This window comes from Saccopteryx bilineata, chromosome 1 (assembly GCF_036850765.1).
Source record: "Saccopteryx bilineata isolate mSacBil1 chromosome 1, mSacBil1_pri_phased_curated, whole genome shotgun sequence".
In the NCBI taxonomy this organism is placed as follows: domain Eukaryota; kingdom Metazoa; phylum Chordata; class Mammalia; order Chiroptera; family Emballonuridae; genus Saccopteryx; species Saccopteryx bilineata.
Genome location: NC_089490.1, coordinates 361,567,793 through 361,592,947, shown reverse-complemented (window position 1 = coordinate 361,592,947; position 25,155 = coordinate 361,567,793). Strand labels below are relative to the sequence as shown.

At 39.5% G+C, this 25,155-nt stretch overlaps 1 protein-coding gene and 1 long non-coding RNA gene across 2 annotated transcripts in view; one reads left to right on the top strand and one right to left on the bottom strand.

Moving 5' to 3' along the window:
* Positions 1 to 1,258: 1,258 nt before the first annotated feature.
* LOC136318543 (uncharacterized) lies at positions 1,259 to 5,411 on the top strand. Its single transcript, XR_010728085.1, has 2 exons — positions 1,259 to 2,432; positions 2,677 to 5,411. It is a non-coding gene; the product is annotated as an uncharacterized lncRNA (long non-coding RNA).
* The window catches only part of PDE3B (phosphodiesterase 3B), a 178,035-nt gene continuing 156,625 nt past the window's right edge, over positions 3,746 to 25,155 (bottom strand). Inside the window, exons 13-16 of the mRNA XM_066251014.1 lie at positions 21,668 to 21,871; positions 11,813 to 11,974; positions 7,941 to 8,193; positions 3,746 to 5,928 (exon numbers count right to left, since the gene is read on the bottom strand). Coding sequence (XP_066107111.1) covers positions 5,714 to 5,928; positions 7,941 to 8,193; positions 11,813 to 11,974; positions 21,668 to 21,871 — 834 coding nt within the window. The 3' untranslated portion in view covers positions 3,746 to 5,713. The remainder of the gene's footprint in view (positions 5,929 to 7,940; positions 8,194 to 11,812; positions 11,975 to 21,667; positions 21,872 to 25,155) is intronic.

Sequence of the window (25,155 nt, the reverse complement as noted above, 5' to 3'; positions counted from 1 at the left end):
TTTCTGATTTGGTTCCCATGTATTTCTTTTCTAGTTGCTCTCATTAGGACTCCCAATACTATGTTGATGAAAGTGGTGAGAGTGGGCATCTGTGTCTTGTTCCTGATCTTAGAAAGTTTTCATTTTTCCTGATGAGTACATGTTAGTTGTAAGCTTGTCATTTTGCCTTTATTATGGGATACATGTTCCCTTTATAACCACTTTGTTGAGAATTTTAATCATAAATGGATGTTGGATTTTGTTAAATGCTTTTTCTGTGTGGATTGAGATGATCATGATTTTATCCTTCATGATGTTATCTACATTCTGGTGTTTCTCTGAAGTTGGAGACTTAGCTTATTAATTTGTTAGCCATTTTCCTAAAATAAACATTTAATGCCATAAGTTTCAAGTGCCAGTTTCATTGCAACTCATACATTTTGAATGGTAATACAGATGTTTAATTATCACTTCTACTTATGTGTAAATTCTTATTATGACTTTTGGATCCTGGTGTTAATTAGAAGCATTTTTTTTTTCTTTCAAATGTTTATAGATTTCAGCAAGAGAGGAAAGGAGACAGAGACAGGAACATCAAGCTGTTCCTGTATGTGCCCTGAGCAGGGATTGAACCAGCTACCTCTGTGCTTTTGGATGATGTTCTAACCAGCCAAGATATCTGGCCAGGGCTAGGAGCAATTTCTTAAAGCTATAAAGTATGCATTGTTTTCAAGGTTATTATATTCTTTATTTCTAATCTAATTGCCTGTGGTCAGAGAACATAGTTTATATGATAAATATTTTTTGAAATGTATTTATACTTGCTCTATAGACAAGTACATGGTCAATTTTTATAAATTTGTTTTCTGGATCTGGATGTTTAATTTTTCTTTCTTTTTGTGTGTGTGTGAGAAAGAGGGACAGACAGGGAGAGAGATGAGAAGCATCAACTCATAGTTGTGGCACCTTAGTTGTTCACTGATTGCTCTCATATATGCATTGATGGGGAGAGGGGCTCCAGCTGAGCCAGTGACTATGGGGTCATATCTATGAGCCCACACTCAAGCTGGAGACTTCAGGGTTTCAAACCTGGGTCCTCAGCATCCCAGGCTGACACTGTTCACTGTGTCACAACCTGGTCAGGTGCATATATTTTATTTTTATAATTTTAATAGCTCCTCTATGCATTTTAGCATATATACATAATTTAACAAAGTAAAAGTTAGCATCTTTTTTTTTAAAGATTTATTCATTTTAGAGAGGAGAGACAGGGCGGGGGGGGGGGGTGAGGAACAGGAAGCATCAACTCCCATATGTGCCTTGACCAGGCAAACCCAGGGTTCTGGACCAGCGACCTGAGCGTTCCAGGTCAATGCTCCAGCCACTGTGCCACCACAGGTCAGGCCAAAGTTAGCATCTTAATCTCTTACTCTTTTCTGATTTATGTGCTTTTGATAATCAGAATTTTTCTTTTGTCTTCTTTAAGCCCCACAATATAATACTTCTAGTTCATATAAATGATGATTCTTAATTTTACCTAAACAAGTTATTTCTCTGCTTTTTATTTTCCATCATGCATCTCATATCTCCCCTCTGGGGTCATTTTTCTTCCTAAAGTATTTGTTTCAGGACAAGGGTGGTTAACAGACTAGCAACATCAGCATTTACTTCCCTGTAGTCCTACAGTCTATTCTAGTCTAGATCACTGAACTCTCCTCATATCTAATCTTTCCCTTCCATTTCAACATAGTATGTTATTTGAATAATCCTAATAAAATGTGAATCTAATATGTGACTTCCAGATTAAAATTCAGTAGTTCCCCATTTCCTTTAGAAGGTTAAACGATATGCCATGCTTTTGTAAGGCCCCTCATTAAACACCCTCTCTCTACCCCCCCACCCCTCTCTTGTATTCTATGTTCCTACTCCAAATCTCTTTTGGCTCCTCCAGTGTGAGGATGTTCTCTCCTCTGGCCTGCACACACATGCTGTTATTCTTGTTAGGTCACCAAAGGAGGGGCACACAAAGCCTGATAGGTTTTTTTTTTTAGTAAGAATGCAATGAAGCCCTTTTTTAAAAATTATTTATTTATTCATTTTAGAGAGGAGAGAAAGAGAGAGAGGAGAGAGAGAAAAGAGAGACAGGGGGGAGAAGCTGGAAGCATCAACTCCCATATGTGCCTTGACCAGGCAAGCCCAGGGTTTCAAACCGGCGACCTCAGAATTTCCAGGTCAATGCTTTATCCACTGCGCCACCACAGGTCAGGCAGCCTGATAGGTTTTTTGTTTTGTTTTGTTTTTAAGACTTTATTCATTTTAGAGAGGAGAGAAGGAGGGGAGAGAGAGAGAGAGAGAGAGAGAGAGAGAAAGAGAGAAGAGGGGAGGAGCAGGAAGCATCAACTCCCATATGTGCCTTGACCAGGTAATCCCAGGGTTTTGAACCAGCCTGATAGGTTTTATAAGAAATTTATTTATTTATTTATTTATTTATTTTTAATTTTTATTTATTCATTTTTCTTTAGAGAAGAAAGAGAGAGGGAGAGAGAGAGAGACAGAGGAGAGGGAGACAGAGAGAGAGAAGGGGGGAGGAGCTAGAAGCATCAACTCCCATATGTGCCTTGACCAGGCAAGCCCAGGGTTTTGAACCGGCAACCTCAGCATTTCCAGGTCGACGCTTTATCCACTGTGCCACCACAGGTCAGGCAAGAAATTTATTTATGCCTCTGTGAACAGATGGGCTGAGACCCTAGTGGCTTCAGCAGTGAGAGAATTAAAAGTCTCATCCTATATAGGACTGAGTTTGGTGGTATTTCTAGCTGCAGGGTGAAAACTTCTGCTACCTGTGGCAATTAAACAATAGGGGTGGCTAACACAGAATGTTCAGATAAGTGAAGAGGGGGGTGCATAACTCAGGATGTCCCAGGGTCGGGCAGAGCTAAGATATCAATCAGGATTGCTCAGGTGGAAAGCTATGGGAACTGTCCTGGTGCTGAGTGACCTAAAGTTTAACCTGCCTAGTTGAGACTTTTGTTAGGGGGCCCTGGACCCGAACCTAACAATTCTCTTTCCACAAGCTATTATCTCCATTCTAACTCATCTTTCTTCATTTCTCAGCATAAAAGTCACTTGCTTTGAGGAAACTGTTTATCCCTGTCCCACATGCTAATTGCCATTCCCACACATCCTCTAGAGCTGCTCAGATTAGCCTAGCAACTATAATAGACATTCATCTCATCTGTAAAGTTTCTATTAGATGATTCGATCTAGAGAGAGGGGGGAAATTTCTGGCTACTTAAGCAGTGTCAGAATTTCTAGGATTCTAGTAAAAATAAGTAGAAAAAGCCAACAGTACCAGCAAAATAAGTGAGAATAGCAGGAACTGTTAAAAACAGGTTTTTATGGAGAAAGAATGTCAATAAGCACATATATATCTAAGAGTGGTGACTTAACAGCAAATTCATGATGAAAATTATTATAATAAAAATTAATCTTGATTGAGCAGTAACCAAAATAGGATCTATAGTATGGCTTATGGCAGTTTCTCAAGATTTTATACAATATATACTCAATAAACTCTTACATTCATTACTTATACTTTGCATATAAGTTTCAGCAAGGATACTTTTTTTAGTGTTTCTTTGGGCTATTTTAATGTCAATTATTTAGCAAAGGTTAAATAATTTAAAAAGTTAAATTTTTAAAAAATGGCTTCCCAGTAATAGTATTTTAATAGAAAAAAACATGTTTTTAAAAGAAAGTACAAATATACCCTAAAGAACCCAAAACGAAATTTTAATAAAATAATAGAAAGGACATTTGATTCTCATTATGCATACATGCACATGTGTGAATTTATACACATATACGTACTTTGTAATAGCAGAAATATGCAGGATGCAAAATGCACTCTTGGGAAAAAGAGGCACAAGATATATACATTATAAGTGCAAACTCAATAAATTAGTTAAAATTGTATTACTCAGTAATGTAGGATCAGTTTACAGATGATGTGGTGATGGTAGCAAAAGTGGCAGCAAGGAATGCAGCACTCACCATGTCTAATAAATAAAGCTTAGTGATTCATTAAAGATTACGATAAGCTACAGGATCAAAACATCTAACAGTTCCATAGATTCTTAATTGAGAATAAGCCAACTGTTCTATTCTAGGTATGTAAGAAATAGCCTGCTGACAATTTTTTAGAGGAATTACCTTGGAAAATTAATGATATCAGTGTCTACAAAATCTGAACAGGTCCAAAATATAATATGGTCTCCATGAATAAAAAGAAATATTAGTCTACCATCGTGCTATCATTTTGCCTCTTCTTTATATCTTCAAAAAAATTTTAAAACTAGGGTACATATCTGTACCCTAACAGAAACTAACAAGCTTAGAAACATTGTAAATATGTTCCATTTTCTTTGCAATTATCTTAATATCCTTTTGCATGAAATTATTTACTAAAATATTTAGATTTGTTATATAAAAATTAATAAGTATTTCTGCCATTTACTTATTCTCAGAAATTAGACTTGCATGGGGCTCTGAAAGTTTTTAGTCATTGGTCTTTTCTGTTGTGTAGTCTCGAGGCAAAAGGAAATAAATAGAAAGGTGACCATCAGTTTTACAGTAACGAAACACGTGACACCTAAGATAGGTCTAAAGATAAGTACATATTCCAATTATTTATTCAATGTATGTGTCCTTTAGAGCTCACATTATTTCTTTTGTTCTTTATCTTTGATAGGATTAGTCTCATTTGATTTTTACATTAAGGCTAAAGAGACATCTTCTTTTCCTTGGCTTTAATTAGTTCTTATTTAACTAAGAAAAGAGAAAATAAGGCTCCTTTTCATAAAAGGTTAATATCAATAGTAGGAAAAAGTTTGTTTTTTTCTTTTGAAAATCTGTGCTGTGATTATATTAATTGAATGTTTAAAAATACTAATCCTGAGCAAGAGTAAAAATAAGAACAGTTTTGACTAAATAATAACATTCCTTCACTGGTAAACCTAAACAGCTTTATAATTCAATTATGGAATATAAAGTCAAAAAGGCTAGAATTCAGACTCCTGATGTCCATTGCAAATCTGAATACTCGGAGTAGAAATAAAACACACATAGTTAATAATGCACAACAGTAAAAAGCATCAGAAATTGATGCGCCTGGATTTTGTTAAATATAACAAAGGCTCTCTTCCCGGATGAATCTAGCTGGGAGAAGCACTTGACAATGTATTGCATTGACAGATCCCTCGGAAAGGAAACACTGAATTTCTCTTTACGTAGGCACAGACTTTTCCCCCCAAAATTCAAAGACATAAAAGGACACATTTGCAAATACAGTATGAATCCTGTCTTCATGAAAGCAAAAAGTTCTGGCCACTTTGGAAACTGAAGTAAGTTGCTTGAGCTTTTAGTTCTATCTACCCCTTGTGAAAAATCAGTGCTTTCTACCCAGCAAAGCAGTATCCTGACAATTCACACACCAGCGAAGGCTGTAAGTAAAGGCTTTGTGACATGAATCAAGTGACACCAAGCTCTAACTAATTTTCTAGTTCCGTGGTGCAAGTGCGCAGGAGCGGAAACTGCCGCACAGCAGGGATCCTCTCACAGTGAGCCGGCCTGGCCTGTGGGCCCAGGATCAGTCCAGAGTCGGCACGGTGAACACCAGGCGCTGACTCCTGACGCTGGGCACAGCCCTCGGGGCTTCTTCAGTATGTCTTTTGTTTTATTCACACTGCCTCTCTTCCTCTTCATCTGCTTCTTCAATGACCTGAATCTCATCTGCTTGAGGTAAGGACGAATTCTCCACCTGCAGCGTAGTCCCATCAGCCTTACATTTCTCTTCTTCCTCTATGATTTCCTTCCATATCTTGTGGTTTTCAGTGAGGTGATGCATTAGCTGACAAAATATTCGCCGTCTGCCTTTCCTTCTCTGTGGTTCTGTGAAATTAAAAATATATATATTCTAATCATAGCAATATGAGTCGTCATTCATTCAATAAATATCTGAGTGCCTGTCATATTCCAGGCACTTATCTAAGCACTGGGGTTATAGTAATGAATAATAAGATAAAAATAATTGCTGCACTGGCCTTGGTGGGTTAGCTCAATTGGTTAAGAGCATTGACCCAAAACAACGTTTTCAGGTTCGATCCCTGGTCAGGGCACACACAGGAAGCAACCAATAAACGCACGACTGAGTGGAACAACAAATGAATGCTTTTCTCCCCATTCCCCTTTCTCTCCCTTCCTCTCTCTGCCTCTCTCTAGAAATTAATAAAAATTAAGCCCTGGCCAGATATCTCAGTGGTTGGAGTGTCGTCCTGGAGTGCAGAGGTTGCTGGTTCAATTCCCCAGTCATGGCACATATAGAAGTAGCTCAATGTCTTTCTCTCCCTACCTCTCAAAAATATATATAATAAATAATTTTTTAAAAATCACTGCACTATGGAACCTAGTTAAGCAATAAGTATGTTAAATGGCACTCGGTATTATGGATAAAAATAAAGCCAAGAAGGAGATTAGTCAAGACGGGGTAGGGGAGATGGTACTGAAATTTCAAATGCCAACCTTTTTAGCATATTTTTCTTTTTATATATTAAAGACATCAAAGTTTTGGTGAGTGTAAATTGTTAGAAGCCAGTCAACTTTCCCAAGATGATACTCAGACGGTAACGGCATAAGATTATTGTTAACTATGCTATCCTTGGCACAACTTTGTGGGGGTTGAGAGACTAGAGTTCTTTGTAGTTATCTGTTCTGATGAATAGCATGCTTAGAAAACAAAGTAAGTAGATAGTTGCTCTTTAAAGTAGAATTTAACTGATTTTATTTACAGTTACAAAGGTGACAAATATTTCTTTTGAATATTCCACTTCTACTCATTGCCCTATATAGAAAACTGTGTCCCTACAGTTTCATAATTAAAAGTCATAATGCTGGCCCTGGGCAGTGGTTCAGTGGAGCATTGACCTGGCTTATGGATGTCCCAGGTTTGATTCCTGCTCAGGGCACACAGGAGAAGCAACCATCTGCTTCTCTCCCCACCCCGCCTCTCCCCCTTCTCTCCCTCTTCCCCTCCCACAGACAGTGGCTCAATTGGTTTGAGCACGGCCCAGGGCACTGAGGATAGCTCTGTTTGAGCACAAGGCCTCAGGTACTAAAAATAGCTCAGTTGATTCGAGCACTGCCCAAGATGGGCTTGCTGGATGGATCCTGGTCAGGGCCCATGTGGGAGTCTGCCTATCTCTCCTCCTCTCACCTAAAAACAAACAAACAAAAAAGAACAAAAATAAAATCCATAATGCCACACAACTTGGTTCTCTTCTTATAGTAAGTTTTTCCAACTGTTTTGACCCATTTCTGAAGTCTGTGTGAAGGGCAGATGAACAGGTGAGGAGGGGTCAGCTGAGGTGAAGGAGGAGGACTAGCCGGTAGGACCCGCCCACCTCACATATGTTCAGGCATGGTGACGGTGCTCTCGTGGATGCACAGGTACAGCCTGCTGAGGAGCACTGGCTGGAGGACACCTCAAGAGATGCTGCTTTAACTAAGCAAGCTTGTTGTGTGAGAGCATTAGCAATGGGTACCCGGCCCACAGTCGCTACTCAAAACGAGATGACTCAATCTGAATATTTAGTATCTGTTATTTAAGATAAGACTACTGAATCTGTATCATATATACATAACATAGAGTTATAGAGAGCAGGAAAGCAAATCCTGGAGGGAAGGAGAAAGGGTGTGGTGGGGAGGGGGGCAAGGGAGAGGTTGAGGGGAACACAGGGGTGGGGGGGATGTACTCGATGGGACACTTGAATCTATGTAAACACAATAAGTTAAAATTAATTAATTTTTTAAAAGACTAAAAAAACCCCAAAGATCTAATCCAGATTAAGTGGACACTTTAATTTTCAGTTAATAACATTAAAGAAATGGTATCCCTATGTTCTTACTAAGATTTAGATTGTCTTCTATTTCTTCATCGTCTGTATCTAATTCTTCAGCATCCTCATCATAACAACTTTCAGTGTCATCATCCTCTTCTGCTTCTATCCACTGACCCGGGAGCAAGCCAGCAGCATCATAAGAGTTACAGAGGGGACCCACTATGTGGGTGATGAAAGACTCCTGGAGCTTTGCTAGTTGAGGAGAAGAGCGATCCATGAAGGGACTGATGGGCAAACCAAGGTTTGCTTCTTCATCTCCCTGATCATTTTAAAAAGAAAAGTACATTTTTAACTGTGTCTACATCAAAATCATTTTTACCAAAAAGCATCAATGAATTTAATTGTTTATCAGTTCATCTGTAAGCATTTCTCTAATATTTGAGAGATACTAAACAAGACTTTATTCTCACACTCAACTGGTATGGCTGATACTCAGTTAACAAAAAATATACAGAAAGTTAAGTATTAGCAAATTTACTAACAACCCGCAGAATTCCATAATGTCAAACACAGATTCTCTTTACCCTAAAAGGGAGATTGTATAGTGGAAACATATATATATCTCACAAAAATTAGGTGATATTTCAAAATGAGTAGGAAGCTATAAAATATCCCCTAATTTTTGTGAGCAGTGTATATATATTTAGTGAGAAACAGAATGAGATACAGAGAGGGACAGATAGGGACAGACAGACAGGAAGGAGAAAGATGAGAAGCATCAATTCTTGGTTGCAGGTTGCAGCACCTTAGTTGTTCATTGATTGCTTTCTCATATGTGCCTTGACCATGGGGCTACAGCTGAGCCAGTGACCCCTTGCTCAAGCCAGCAACCATGAGGTCATGTTTATGATCCCAAGCTTAAGCCAGAGACCCCGTGCTCAAACTGGCGACCTTGGGGTTTCAAACCTGGGTCCTCTACATCCCAGTCTGAAGCTCTATCTCCTGCACCACCGCGGTCAGGCTGGAAACTTTTTAAAATTAAATTTAGTGGGGTGACATTGATCAATCAGAGTACATATGTTTCAGGTAAACATCTCTAGCATTTGAACTGTGCCCATCATCCAAAGTCAAATCATTTTCTGTCACTGTATAGTCGTTTCTCTTTCCTGCCCTCCCCCTCCCCCCTCCCCCAGGCAATCATTTCACTTTTATCTATGTTCATGGGTCTCAGTTTTATATCCCACCTATGTGGGATATATATGAAACATTTTTGCTATTGTAGTGGTACCTCAAATGAACAGAGTACATTTTGCAAATGCTTTTTAATGCTCCCCCTTTTGTAACAGCAGAACCCTTTCATGAATCTAAACTTAAAAAACCTAATATGTACAACATAAGTAGAGCTACTGTGGTTGAGGGGAGGATTCTGGGCCCAGAGCCCCAGCTGCTTGCCCTGAGATACCCTCTTACTGTGGTCTCGAGGGTTCTGGAGAGCACAATCTGAGATCAGACAGATGTGGCTTTAACACATGCTTTGGCCACCTACTACCTATAGGGTATTGGGTAAGCACTTGCTCAATTTATGTGTAAAATTTTAAGAATCTACAGGGTTGCTATGAGGATGAGAAGCAATATTATATGAAGTGTTTAGCACAGTACTGAACATTCTCCAAATGGCACTATTAATATTTTGGTTCTTAGTGTCTGAACTGGTGGGTAATGAATACTGTCCACAATACACAAATTCTACAGGCAAGATGAGCCACACGACCCTGAGGAAACCAGCAGAAACTACCCTGGTGACTAACTGTCCCAGGATTTAAAATCTATGATTTTATCTTCTATGAGTAAGAAAACTATTAATGTTTTTAAAAATCAATTTGGTTTGTCCACAGGATTCTATAATTTCACAGGCTTAGTGCTTTGGCCGGGGGAAGGGGGGAGTATGGCTTTTCTAAGCCCATGGCACTTGGATATAGGAATATAAAGTAGCATCATTACAATAATAAAAAGGTGGGCAAGGTTAGAATTTTACCACCATATCTGAAGGATGTTTAATAGCATAGTCAAATTGAGAAGAAATTTAATAGTTTTGATGATGGTTAACTGGAATTTTCATATAGATTATTAATATAGTAAAACTTTGTGATTCCCTTGCCAGATAGCTCAGTTGGTTAGAGCATCAGTCCAAAGAGCAAAGGTTGCTGGTTCAATTCCTGGTCAGGGCACATACAGGAACAGATTGATGTTCCTCTCTTTCTCTCTTTCCCCCTCCTCTGGCTGAAATCAATAAAAAACAAACAAACAAACAAATCAAAAAACCTTCATGTCAACCCTATGGTAGGATGTCACTTTTCTCCTTTGATATATGAATAATTAAACCTAGAAAGATTAATTGATACTGTCTGAAATATTATATGATTTTTAGTGATAGATTAGGACTTACAGCTAACATTCATGGAGCACTTAGGTGTCAGGAACTTTTCTAAGACTTTAGATATTAAGGTTGCTGTGAATATTAAATTATGTGGTGGGTACCATCAACATAACTCTGTTTCATCAATGGGAAAACTGAGGCACAGAAAGGATAAGTAACCTACCCAACATCACATTGCTGAAAAGGAGGAGTCAGGATTCAACCTCAAACATGGCTTCCAAGTTTGCTCAATAAGAATTAATTCTAACCTGACCACGTAGTGGTACAGTGGATAGAGTACTGGGCTGGGATACTGAGGATCCAGTTTCAAAACCCCAAGGTTGCCAGCTTGAGCACGGGGTTACCAGCTTGAACATGGGATCACAGATATAACCCCATGGTCGCTGGCTTGAAGCCCAAGGTTGTTTGCTTGAGCCTAAGGTCACTGGCTCAGCTGGAGCTCCCTGTTCAAGGTATATATATATGAGAAAGCAATCAATGAACAACTAAGATAATACAACTATGAGTTGATGCTTATCATCTCTGTCCCTGTCTGTCCCTCCCTCCTCTTCTCTCTCTCTTGCTTAAAAAAAAAAAAAAAAGAATTCTTTATTAAAAATAATTATATTGCCTGACCAAGTGGTGGCACAGTGGATAGAGTGTCGGACCGGGATGCCGAGGACCCAGGTTCAAGACCCTGAGCTTGCCAGCTTGAGCATGGGCTCATCTGGTGTGAGCAAGGCTCACCAGCTTGAGCCCAAGGTTGCTGGCTTGAGCAAGGGGTCACTTGGTTTGCTGTAGCCCCCCGGTCAAGGCACATATGAGAAAGCAATCAATGAACTACTAAGGAGCTGCAACAAAGAACTGATACTTCTCATCTCTCTCCCTTTCTGTCTGTCTGTCCCTATCTGTCCCTCTCTCTGTCTCTGTCACCAAAAAAAAAAAAAAAAAAAAGACCTCAAAAAACGGTAAAGATCCTGCTAAATGGTAGGATTATTTTTTAACACAAGATTTTAAAACACATCGGAAAAGAACATGTTTATATCTTTGAATCCTTGGAAACATTCAGTATTTACTTTGCTTTCATGTCTATCTAGCCCACTAATTTCTTACCTTCTGCCAGGACTAACCCAGTTGATGTTTCTAAAGCAGTCTTTATAGCAGAGTTGAAAATGTGTTGATAGTCTTTAAATATAACCTAAGTATAACCTGATCCAGTTATAAACAACTTCATTTACAATAAATTATCATAGGTTATAGGCTCTCCTTACCTCTAGACACAAGAACACATTCGACTTGCTCTAGATAGGCCATACGCTATTTTTTGTTGTAAATTTTAGCAGCGAAGGGAAAAAGAGCAGAGAATATACTAAGACCAGAGTAAATGAAACTGTTTCTAACCATTTTTGGTCAAAGCAACTCAGATTTCCAGCATTTAAGTTAACTATCCAAGTCCCAAAGATTAGTGTACCTTCAGATGACAGCTCTTAAAAACCCCCACCACTCTCATGTTTCAGCTTACCTGCTCATAGAATTCATTGACAATGCCTTCTGTCCATTTCAAATGCAAGTTTCGAACTTTTGCTGGGCCATTTATATCCGCCAGTTTGATGCACACCTGGCATACTAAGAGGCGATCGTTTTCATTACTCCATTCTATACCATTACTATTTACATCATTGGCCTGTTTTGGGAAAACAAAATATTTTAGGTTCTGGCAGCATGGGAGTTTTGTTATTTCTACAAAATTATTTTGAACTCTCCCATCCAAATGACACAGGAATGAATTTCATTCCTGCTTCTTTTAATTGGTTTGTGCCATAATGTGGACCTCTATGGTTAAGTTTCTTAAATTGGAAATGTTATAATTTTGTTTCAATGGAAGCATTTACTATAAAAACATAATAAACCATTGGTTTCAATATTTGTTATTACCAGAGAGAATTATAATTTGTGCCTGTGTGTATATACATATATATTACATGTTATTAACATGAAATATAATACATAAGTATATGTATATATATGCAAAACATCAATAAATCATAATAATTGTAACCTACCTCAAAAAAATACTGTAAAATCTAAGGAGAAGTTGGTTCTAGCTATGAAAGGCAAATGGGATACAGGTGAAAGAACACAGTCTTAGAAGCTGATCTCTGTGGTTTTAAATCCTGTCTCAGAATGATTTACTAATTCATTGTATAACTCTGGAAAAACTGCTTCATCTCCTTCAGCCTAACTTGCTTCATCTAGAGCAGGGGTAGTCAACCTTTTTATACCTACCGCCCACTTTTGTATCTCTGTTAGTAGTAAAATTTTCTAACCGCCCACCAGTTCCACAGTAATGGTGATTTATAAAGTAGGGAAGGAACTTTATCAAATTTATAAAGCAGAGTTACAGCAAGTTAAAGCATATAGAAATAATTACTTACCAAGTACTTTATGTTGGATTTTCGCTAAGTTTGGCAGAATAAATCTTTATAAAACAACTTACTATAGTTAAAATCTATCTTTTTATTTATACTATGGTTGCTCCGCTACCGCCCACCATGAAAGCTGGAATGCCCAGTAGTGGGCGGTAGGGACCAGGTTGACTACCACTGAGAGGATAGAAAAAGTAATACCAATCTAGCCATATTGCCATGAAAATTATTAACAAATAAAAAATCCCTAGTTCATAGTAACTACTAAGAAAATGATAACATTGTTATTTAAATAAATGGTAATTATTAGGTAAATTACTATGCTTTTTTAAAAACTCAAATTTTCTTTTGTAAAAAATGAAGTGAATGGGTCGGATCCTGTGGATTTTGAACCTTTTACTGTGATAGTTTTTGGCACCAAACCCTTTTGTCAAAAGAAAACTTATGCATACCACCACCACTACAGAAAACACTTAAAAGGAGAGCTCTTCTGGTGGGAACTGTGTGGGTGGGCCAGAGCACTAGGGAGCACTGTCCTGAGGACAGCACGATAGAAGTCTCAGAGGGTCTCAGATTTAAAAGGACTAGATTAGATAATCTTTCATCTGTAAAAATTTCTATTACTCTGACTTATGCACTTAACTTTTATTTTTATTTAATACCTTTATTTAATATATACACAATTATGAAGTAATTTTAAAGGCACAGTTATTTCTCTGTGGATTTTATAAACATTTTATTAATATCACACCAGAAACATAAGGTCTCCTTTCATGGGGTTAAATCTATATAGTATATCTTTGTTACTATTTCCTCTACCAGGAAAGTACACCTTCCTTTGTGTTACAAACTCATCTACAAAACAATAGATTCCTGCCAGTGAAAGGGGGTGGCCTTCCCTCAGGAATCAAAAGCAGTGATTTTCAACATTTTCTTCATCCCAAATGTCAGAGGCATATAGAACACACTCTGATCACTGCCAGTGTCACATGAGGATGGGGACTCCTACTTGTTCTTTCCTTATTCTTTGTTAGTACAGTGACTGCACATAGGGGAAAATCCCCCCAAATAGTTGTTCAATAAGTGCAGATTCTCAAGTGGAAGAGTGGAGAGGACTTCTTTCCCACACCAGCCAAACACCAACATAAAGAAGATGTAGTAGGTGTGGCAAAGTAGGCATAGCTGGCTTCTTAGAAGCACAACTTTAATTTCATAAAATGCCTTCCTTGGCACTGTTCACAACTATCTCGAATCTGCCCTTAAAAGCTTTTGACATAATTGATTTGTGACTATAAAATTTACAATACAAGTCTATATCAGAGAGGAAACACGGCAAGCAATAGTATTTTAGGATATGTTGTTGTTAGGTTCGGGTCCAGGGCCCATTACCAAAGAACCTTAACCAGCCAGGTTGAACTTTAAGTGATCTGGTGCCAGGGCAGTTTCTGTAACTGGCCCCCTGAGTAAACCCCACTGATACTCCACCTCCCCTCACCCAACCTCCCACTGGAACAACTTCCTCATTAAGCAATCCCCTCGCCCTACCATGAAAAGCTTTGAGATTAGCCAGAAATCTGATGAAAATACTGCCCTTTTCCTTTCTCACCTAATGGAGGCTCTTTCAAAAGATTCCATCCTTGACCCCATGTCTACCAAGGGACCGTTCTTTTTAAACATGCATTTTATTTCCGAATCGGCCCCAGATATTAGACAAGAACTATAAAAATTAGAGAAAAGTACTCAGATGCCACAAAAGAACCTCTTAAATATAGTCTTTAAGGTCTTTAATAACAGAGATGAAGAAGCCAAAATACAAAAACAGAAAAGAGATCAGGCTAAATACCAAATGCTTTCCACAGCCACCCAAGGCTCCAATAGAAATATACTCGGGGCCGGGGGGCGGGGGGAGAGAATAAACTGCCAACTGGTTTTAATGTACCAACCGGCTTTAAATGTATCAAGAAGGAACACTGGGTGAGTGCCTGCCCTAACCCCTGACCTCCCCCGGGCCCCTGTCGCAATCCCAATGTGGCAAAAAGGGCCACTGGAAAGTTGACTGCAACCAGATCTCTCAAGGTAGGGACCCATCCTTTCCCTTTGGACAAGATCCATCAGACCTTGGCTTGTCCAGCCTCCTTGGACTGACCACGGAAGACTGAGGGTGCCTGGGCCATGTGTCCCCCATGTGGAGAACTCCAGGAGAAGCCAGGGTAACTAACAGTAGCAGCTAAGCCTGTCTCTTTTCTCATTGATACAGGGGCGACTTACTCTGCCATGTCAGAATTTTCAGGATCTACTGGTCCTTCCCAGGTCTCTACTGTGGGAGCTGACGATCCGCTCTCAAAACCTCTTACCACTTCCCCTCTCAATTGTTCTCTTCTAAACACCCCTTTTTACACTCCTTGCTCTTTATTCCCAGCTGCCCAACCCCCTTTCTAGGACGAAATATTTTGTCTAAATTCAGAGCCTCCCTTACGCTAACACCTCAGCTCTTCAAATCAGATTCCTCTCTCCGTCCCCTCCTCACTTACCCCTGAATCTGAAGAGTTCCCAGTGCCTCCTTCCCAGGTTAATCCACTAGTTTGGGACATACCAACTCCCTCGGTAGCCCGCCACCACACCTCCATACAAGTACAATGAAAAGACCATACTTCATACCCCTGTCAGGCACAATACCCCCTCCTCCCTACAGAGCCGTAAGGGCTTACGGCCCATCATTACTCACCTCTTACAATACCTCCTGAAGCCTACCAGTTCACCATATAATACTTCCATTTTACCAGTCAAAAAACCAGATGGTTCCTATCACTTAGTCCAGGACCTAAGAATTATTCATCAGGCAGTTCTCCCCATCCATCCAGTTGTTCCTAATCCCTGTACTATCTTATCCCTCATTCCCCCTAATATCTCCCACCTCATAGTTCTTGATCTTCAGGATGCTTTCTTCACCATCCCCCTACACCCAGACTCTCAAAGCCTATTTGCTTTTACCTGGAGTGATCCTGTCTCACTACAGTCTCGCCAACGTACTTGGATGGTCCTTCCCCAAGGCTTCCGAGACAGCACCCACTTCTTCCGCCAACCCTAGCTTCTGGCCGATCTACTTTAAATTTAAACCCTAGCGTTCTTCTCCAATATTTAGATGATCTTCTCTGCAGCCCCTCTTATCAATCATCACAACAACATACCACTGCTCTTCTCAACTCCCCAGCAGAAAAGGGCTACTGAGTCTCCCCTAAAAAGGCCCAAATTTCAACTCCCCAAGCCACTCATGACTCACTATCACTCCTCAACACCAAGCCATGATGACTGCCCAGAAAAAACTCATTTTCCCCTTGTCCACACAAACCTCAAAACAAGAACGTCTATCTTTCCCTGGACTTGTAGGGTTACTTTCAATTCTGAATTCCAAGTTTTGGCCTCCTAGTAAACCATTCTATCAGGTGACTAAGGGCCCCTTATCAGAGTTCTAGATCCCATCTTAAATATCTCCCTATCCTTTAAAAACTCCAACAAGCCCTTGTCTCAGCTCCTGCTCTTACTCTCCCCAATCACCAAGCTCTTCAAACTATAGACTGATGAAAGAGAGGGAATAGCCATTGGCCTTTTAGGACAAAATCTAGGGCCAGACCTGCAAGTTTTAACCTATTTGAGACTACTGTTAAGAGATGGCCAACCTGCCTAAGGGCCCTAGCAGCAGCCACCTTCCTCACACAAGAGATCAAAGAACTCAGTTTTGGACAACCAACAACAGCTTTTTTCCCTCCCATAATCTTTCTGACTTACTATCTCACAAAGCTACACAAACTCTCCCTCTCGGCCAAATTCAAGCCTTTCATGCCACCTTTATAGCCTCTCCATGTGTCACCTTGACCAAATGCACCAAACTTAATCCTTCCACTCTCCTGCCTCTGCATGACCAAGACACCACCCATTCATGGTCCAACATTTCTGATTTTAGAGCGCCTCTCTTCCCCACACCACAGACCAACCCCTGCCTAACGCAGACCATACTTAGTTTGCCGATAGCAACTACTACACACACCTAGAAAAATGGGTAGCTGGGTATACATTGACTCCAAGTACACCTTTTATATCATACACTCACATGCCTTAATATGGGAGGAGAGGGGATTTCTAACCACTAAATGTTCTCCAATAACTAATGCCCCACTAATATTTAAACTACTACAAGCTGCCCACTTCCCAAAGTCAGCAGCTATAATCCACTGTAGAGGCCACCAGACAGGATGATTCTATCAGTCAAGGCAATAACATAGTGGACCAAGAATCCAGTCCAGTGGCTCAAAGGATGCCACCACAAAACCAACGATAGCCCTTATTATAGCTTTACAGAGCAGCAATCTTTATATGCTCAGGGAGCTAAGAAGGAAGGCCCCTGGTTCTAACTCTAAGGCAGCCTGACCAGGTGTTGGGGTAGTAGATAGAGCATCGGACTGGGATGTGGAAGACTCAGGTTTGAAACCCCGAGGTCACCAACTTGAGCTCAAGGTTGCTGGCTTGAACAAGGGGTCACTTGGTCTGCTGTAGCCCCCCAGTCAAAGCACATATGAGAAAGCAATCAATGAACAACTAAGGTGATGCAATGAAAAACTGATGCTTCTCACCACTCTCCTTCCTGTCTGTCCCTATTTGTCTCTCTCTCTGTCACACACACACAAAAAAAATTAAGGCAAATACATACTATCTTAGGATCAAGTTCTCTTCATTCTACAGTCTATTCATAATGCTTTTTACATATTGAAAAGAAACCTCCTACAATTTTTGAGGCCTCTCATCTTCCACCCTAATCTAGTCACTACCCTCCAACATATGACCAAGTATGCTCCATTTGCTGCTTGGTCTCTCCACAGGGGAGCATCAGGTCCTCACCCTTCCCCCACAATCATGCTGGAGGCCAGGTACCAAGGCAAGACTGGCACACAGATTTCACCCACATACCTTTAGTAAAGAAAACCACGTATCTTCTATCTTTAGTAGGTACCCTCTCAGGATGGGTAGAGGCTTTTCCAGCTACATCAGTAAAGTCATACAAAGTCACCCTGGCCCTCACTTCACACATAATTACCCAATTATAACCTTATTACAGTCCAATAACGGACTGGGATTCATATCTCAAATAACACAACAGACAGCATTCACCCTCAACATACAATGAAATCTACATATATGCCCTATAGACCTCAAGCTTCAGGAAAGGTTGAAAAGGTCCACTGTATTATCAAGACATATTTAACAAAAGTAAGTATAGAAACTTGAGAACCCTGGACCTCTCTCCTCCCAATAGCTCTAATGAGGATTCAGGGAAGCCCAAAGGCCCCCACACCCCTCAGTCCTTTCAGACTCATGCATGGACAGCCTTTCCTACTAGGAAACTTCCCAACCACAGAAACCCCTTTGGGGGAGTATCACCCCACTCTACATCTTGTCAGACAACTTCTAAGGGAGCATGCAGGACAGGTCTTGCCACAACCACACACTGGGAAATTACACCCCCCCCCACTCTCCTACTACCAGGTGAGTGGGTCCTATTAAAAGACACACAATCCACCTGACCAGGCAGTGGTGCAGTGGATAGAGCATCAAACTGGGACACGGAGGACCCAGGTTCAAAACTGCAAGGTTGCTGGCTTGAAGACCAAGGTTGCTGGCTTAAGCCCAAGGTCGCTGGCTTGAGAAAGGGGTCACTCGGTATGCTGTAGCCCCCCGTCAAGGCACATATGAGAATGCAATCAATGAACAACTAAAGTGCTTCAGCAAAGAACTGATGCTTATCATCTCTCTCTCTTCCTGTCTGTCTCTCCCTCTCTCTTATCAAAAAAAAAAAAAACCCAACAAAAAACCCTGCATAATCTTCACATCCCATGCAACTGAAATGGCAGGGCCCATACCAGGCACTACTCACTACCACACAGCCATAAAACTAAGGATCTGCCCATTGGATCCACCTTTCTAGGCTAAAACTCATCCCAGAGGAGCCTGGGTCGCACAAAGGAACTTTCTCACAAGTTCTGAATTGACCTCATCAGACTTATGAAAATTCACCTTTCCTGTACTCCAGAACCATCAGATGAGTAAAACTCTTGTGACTGTCCCTTCTAGACTCTATCTGACCCCTAAGCTATTCGAAACTCCTCACCCATTGCCTCAACAAACCCTCTCTTCTTTCTACTGCACCTCTCCCATTAAGGGTTCATATCCTTCCATTCCTATGGAACTCCTACATAAAAGGGGATTTAGAATATCCCTGGGAAACAATTTCCCAACTCCTAGATCTCAACAGACTAGTCACTTTTCCATTTGTAAGCCCCGATCAGGAGTAACCACCCTACCCCTGTCTCCTCCTTAGTCTTAAAGTATAAATTCTGACACCACTTCAAAGTCCTTTCTAACTACTTTACATTTAGAACAAACTCTTAAATTCACTCACTCTCTCCTAAACAAAAGAAATCCTACTTTAGCCCTGGATTGTTGGCTCTGCCTCTCCCTATTGTCCTCTGCCTATACTACTGTCCCAGTACCTCTCACTTGATTGGGATACCACTGAAACAACCCTATTTGATACAAAACAAAAGGGCACTATTTTTTATTTTTATTTTAGAAATGGCAAGCTCTTTTTAATAACTATCCAAACTCCCAGGCTAACCCACACTCCTTACTTTTCCAGACTTATACCAACAGTTTAAAAACACTCACCCCTGACTCTCCCCCACCCCAATAAAAGGCCTCGGTGCTCTACACACTGCCTTACTAACTCAAGCCCCCCTGTGCTTCACCAGAATGTCAAGGAATACTTCTGTTGGCTATCTGCCAAAGACAGCTTGCAACATCCATGTTGCTCTACAGCTCCCGACCACACACTGGTCTCAACTAGTATACTACTAGGTCTCTACTGAAGCAAACAGCTGCTTTCTCTAACCAGTAGGGTTTTCCTCCTTTCCCACATTACAAGCCTCTTCTTTTAATTGCTCTTATCCCTCCTGCCCCTCTTCCCCTGGGTCACCTCCTACTCCAAAGTCCCCTCATAACTGCAACCAACATTCAACTATCCATCTCCTTCCCCTTACTGTGGCTGCAATGGCATCTACATTATCAGTCTGGGCAGCAGAACCTGAAAAGAGCACACCTCTCTATGCTTTTTCTCACCTCTTTTCATTTCCCTGCTTAATGCACCAAGGAATGTCCTTCTGTGGTGAGGATGCTTACCTTCGCCTTCTTACTAACTGGGCAGCAACAGGTCCTCTAGCGAACCTTACTCCCGATGTTGATATATTTCCCAGCAATCAGTGGTCCCTACCTAGTCAGTGATCCAGAAACTCTGGCACAGAAGGGCAGTGCAGCTCATCCCTTTCTTATTAACTCAGCATAACTCTGGGGTTTGTGATGGGTACAGGGGGACTAGCAACAGCTCTACAATACTACTTCAAAACCCTGTCAAAATCTACAAGGGAGCCTAGGTGATATTGCAAAATGCTTAATCAATTTACAAGACCAAAATAAACTCCCTCGCAGCCATTACCCTTACAAGACCGGTGAGGATTAGATCTCACAGCCAAAAAAAAAGGGGACTTATCAAACCATCTAAGCAATAAATGCTATATTTTAAAAATGAAAAAAAAAGGGGGGACTTTGCTTCATCCTAGAAGAGGAATGCTGTTTCTATGTTAATCAATCAGGCCTAGTTCTAGACACAGCTCATAAGCTAACTGAAAGTCACTAAGGTAAGAGAACGTCAAGCCAACATCAGGGATGCTTGGTTCATTGGTATGCTTGGCTACTCTCCCTCATAGGTCCTATAACCCTTCTCATCCTTGTTCTAATTTTCGGACCATATCTTGTACGCCACCTTCCTTCTTTTCTCCAGGACCACCTCAGGGTGTTTACAAACCAATCCACTGGAAAGATTAAGCTACTTGAAGCTACCACTCCATACCAGGCCCTAGCCTGAACCTCAAAAGACCTGTTTCAAGACTGATATCAGCAAGCAGCTGACTCCATTCATTCCCTTCCCCTAAATGCTTCAATGACCCTATCCAGGAGAAAAGTAGCTAGAGAAGAAGAGACTTTCATCCCTTTTCCTTAAACAACAAAAGGCTGAAATGTTAGGTTCGGGTCCAGGGCCCCTTACCAAAAAACCTCAACTAGCCAGGTTAAATTTTAAGTGATCTGGTGCTAGGGAAGTTCCTATAACTCCACCTGAGTAAACTCAACTGATATCCTACCTCCCTTCACCTAACCTCCTACTTAAGCAAATCCCCTCACCCTGCCCCAAAATTCCCTGCCAAAACTAAAATGAAGCAGAATTTACTTTCTCTGAAACAAAGAGACTTTCAGCAGAACTGAAAGTCATTTCAGTTTTTTTCCTAAAAGACTCCCTACCCCTGGCCTTGAGGCTGGTTTCCCAGGCTGTGGCCTTGGGCTAGTTCTGCGGGGTTGCAGATGTTCCCAGAATGTTTCTCCCTGAATTAATCCTATAGACATTGTAAGAGAGCTTGTTTCACTGCTATGCTTCCCCTCCTCCCCATTCCCCAATCAATGTGTAATTCTGTCTTTAAAAGTTAAGTTCTAACTGTGTTCAGGCCACATGATTTGAATGACTTAGGTCTCTGTCTGGTTTCTGGCTTTAAAATAAAGACTCCTTAATTTGGCTACTTAATAGTGTGGCAAAACATCTGTTTCTCGCTATTCCGATACAACAAAACTAACCTAGCTAGCCTTGCTTGCTAACTCTATAAAAGCTGAAATCTCCAGACCCTTCGGGATGGCGCCATTTTAGACTCAGCCCATCTGTTCACAGATGTATAAATAAATTTCTTAAACTCATTAGGCTTGTATGTCCCTCCTTTGGTGACCTAACAGTTATAATAAAAATATTTTTTTAAATATTGGGCACATATATTATCTTCCAGGCATTAATTTGTGCAACAAACCTTGGCATTGAATTCGGCAAGGAAGTCAAAATGCTTTTTAAGATCTGTGGCGAGGATTGCTTCAATGACTAAAAAACGAAAGCGCTTGAATTCCACGTGATCAAGGTTATGAAGGAAGTTGTATTCTGGGCTAGAAAGATACAGATTCCAAGCTGATGCAGCATGATGATTTTCCAGAACAGATCTGTCGTTGTATAAAACTGCCTAAAAAAGGAATAAGAGAGATGAGGTAGGCATCTCAATGATAGTAAAGTTTTAATAATAAACAGGATCATGTTGGAAGAATACGAACAACAAGTGACTACTATATGCCAGGTATTTTAATACTGTGAAAGGCTGTGATGCTCTTATATAAATGAGTAGAGCAAAGTGCACGGTAAGGTGCACCTTTCCAGCATGCAGAGCTAGTCAGTGCTGCCTCAAGAGATGAAAAGTTGATACTTGAGATCCACTTCTTTAAATAAATCAGTGAGTCTCAGATAAAGCTTATGTTAATAAAGTCCTTAGGGATATAGAGCAGGCTTAGGGACACGTTTCTCTTTCGCTAGCATGAAATCAAGGGTGGTGGGGATTGAAAAGCAGGAGTACAATGTAGGCTGAGTCAGACCCATGTCTAAAAATGAAGCAATTTTAAAAATAATTAAGCATAGTAATTAAAAAAAACATTTTAACAAAACATTTTATTGTGGAATTTAAAATGCAAAGAAATAATAAAACTTGAGGAGTACTGTTTAACAAATGCAGAGCAGATGCCCTTGTAATCAATGGGACCATCAAAAATACAACGTTACTGATTACTTAGAAGCTTTGTATACCTTCCTGGTCACAACCTCCTTCCCCACATAGGTATGTACTCCTAAATAATATATTCAGTAGTTTAGTTTTGCCTATTATTAGACATTCTATACAAGGAACCAACTCTGGGAATTGCTTTTTTGTAAAATATTGGTCTTTTTTTTTCCATTTTATTTATTGATGTGTTATTGTATTTATATTAGTTTATATTAGTTTCAGATGTGCAACATTCAATGTTTGTGTATACTATGAGATGATTACCAGAAAAAGTCTAGTTAACATCCATCACCGTACATACAAGAATATTTTTCTTGTGATGAGAACTTTTAAGATAAACTTTTATAACTTTCAAATATGCAACACAGTATTAATAACTATTAATGCTGGCTGCACATTATATCCCCAGGACTTTCTTCAGGTACCTTTTAACTCCCCTCACCCATTATACCAGGGGTCCACAAACTTTTTACACAGGGGGCCAGTTCACTGTCCCTCAGACCGTTGGATGGCCGGACTATAAAAAAAAACTATGAACAAATCCCTATGCACACTGCATATATCTTATATTAAAGTAAAAAAATAAAATGGGAACAAATACAATATTTAAAATAAAGAACAACTAAATTTAAATCAACAAACTGACCAGTATTTCAATGGGAACTATGGGCCTGCTTTTGGCTAATGACATGGTAAATGTGCTCCTCGCACTGACCACCAATGAAAGAGGTGCCCCTTTCGGAAGTGCAGTGGGAGCCGGATAAATGGCCTCAGGGGGCCGTACTTTGGGGACCCCTGCATTATACCTTGTCATTGCTGTGTCTTACTCCATTGTGTGATTATCTGGCACAATACTATCCATCAAGCTATATATGTTGATTTGAGTTGATTTCAATTTATATCTATTCAGAACATATAATTTATCACATTATGCTGCTATGAATAATCTTGTATGTGTATCCTGGTACATGCATTTGCATAAGATATTTACATCGTAGTAGATTAAGGGAATTGTGGAGTATGTAGATCTTCAACTTGACCAGATAACCTCAAACTGTCTTAAGTCATGTATGAGAGTGCCTTTGCTCCACATCAACACTTGATATTATCAGGCTTTTAAATTTATGCAAAATTTGGGTGCATAATGCTATCTCATGTTGGTTTTAACGAGCATTTCCCTGATTACTAACAAAGCTAAACTGGTTATTGGTTGTTTGCATTTCCTATTGTTAGTACCTGTTCAAGTCTTTTGTCCCTTTTTAAATTGAGTTGTATTTTTCCTATGGATTTTTAGGAATTCTCTATATATTCTGGTTTTGAGCCTTGTTGGTTAGGTGTATTGCATATACTCCCCCCCCCCCCACTCTGTGGCGAGTCTTTTTAACATTCTCAATATGTGTTTATGGAAGTTCTTAAATCTAATGTCGTGGGCCATTCATCAGTAGTTTCTTTTATGATAAATGTTTTTCTTCTCTGTTTAAGAAAGCCTTGTCTTCTGGGATTTAGATTTTTGTTTGCACTGCATTTATAAGTAGATCAATTTAAGATGCAATCTGTGACCATGGGCTATCTATCTATCTATCTATCTATCTATTTATTTTTTATCTATTTCTTTAAAAAATGACACTGGGATTTTAATGGGGATTGCATTTAATTTGTACATTGCTTTAGGTGATGTGGCCATTTTAATTATGTTGATTCTTCCAATCCATGAACATGGAATATTTTTCCATTTGATTGTCTTTTTCAATTACTTTTAATAATGCTTCGTAGTTTTCAGTATATAGATCTTTCACATCCTTTGTTAAATTTATTCCTAGGTATTTTATTTTTCTGTTGCAATTGTAAAAGAATTTTTATTTTTAATTCATTTTCTGAAGTTTTGTTTTTGGCATATTGGAAAGCAATAAACTTTTTTATATGGATTTTATATCCTGCAACTTTATTAGTTTACTGTTTCTAATACTTTTTTGGTGGAGTCTTTGGGGTTTTCTATATACAGAATCATGTCATCTGCAAAAAGTGATCCTTTTACTTCTTAATTCCCAATATGGATTCCTTTTATTTCTTTCTCTTGTCTGATTATTCTGCTAGGACTTCCAGTACTATGCTGAATAAGACATTTATTTTTTAATGTATGTAGGTAAAGTTTTATAATATCCCCACAAAATCTTGCACATTTTTTGTTACATTATTACTAGATACTTCATATTTTTGGATGCTATTAATAATAAATGCTTACTATCTTTTTAAAAAGAATTTAACTTTCTAATTAGCAGCTGGTATTTAAAAGTATAATTATTTTTATATACTGAATCTTATATCTAGCAATCTTGTTAAAATTTCTCATTTTAATAATTTATTTGAATATTAAAAATTTTTCAACCTGCACGATCATTATCTGAGACTAGTTGTATTTCTTCTTTTTCAGTGTTTGTTACTTTTAGTTCTTTTTCTTGCCTTACTATACTGACTAGAATCTCTAATACCTTGAATAGCAGACATACTTGTCTTGTTATTCATACCAAAGAGAAGGTGTTCAGCAATTCACTACTAAGCATATGATGTTTTGCTGATGGCTTTTTTCTTTATGATGTCCTTCATCAGATTAAGAAAGTTCTTGTTTATACCTACTTTGCTAAGAGTTTTTATTAGGAATTAATGTTGAGTTTTAAGAAATGTTTTTTCCTACAGTC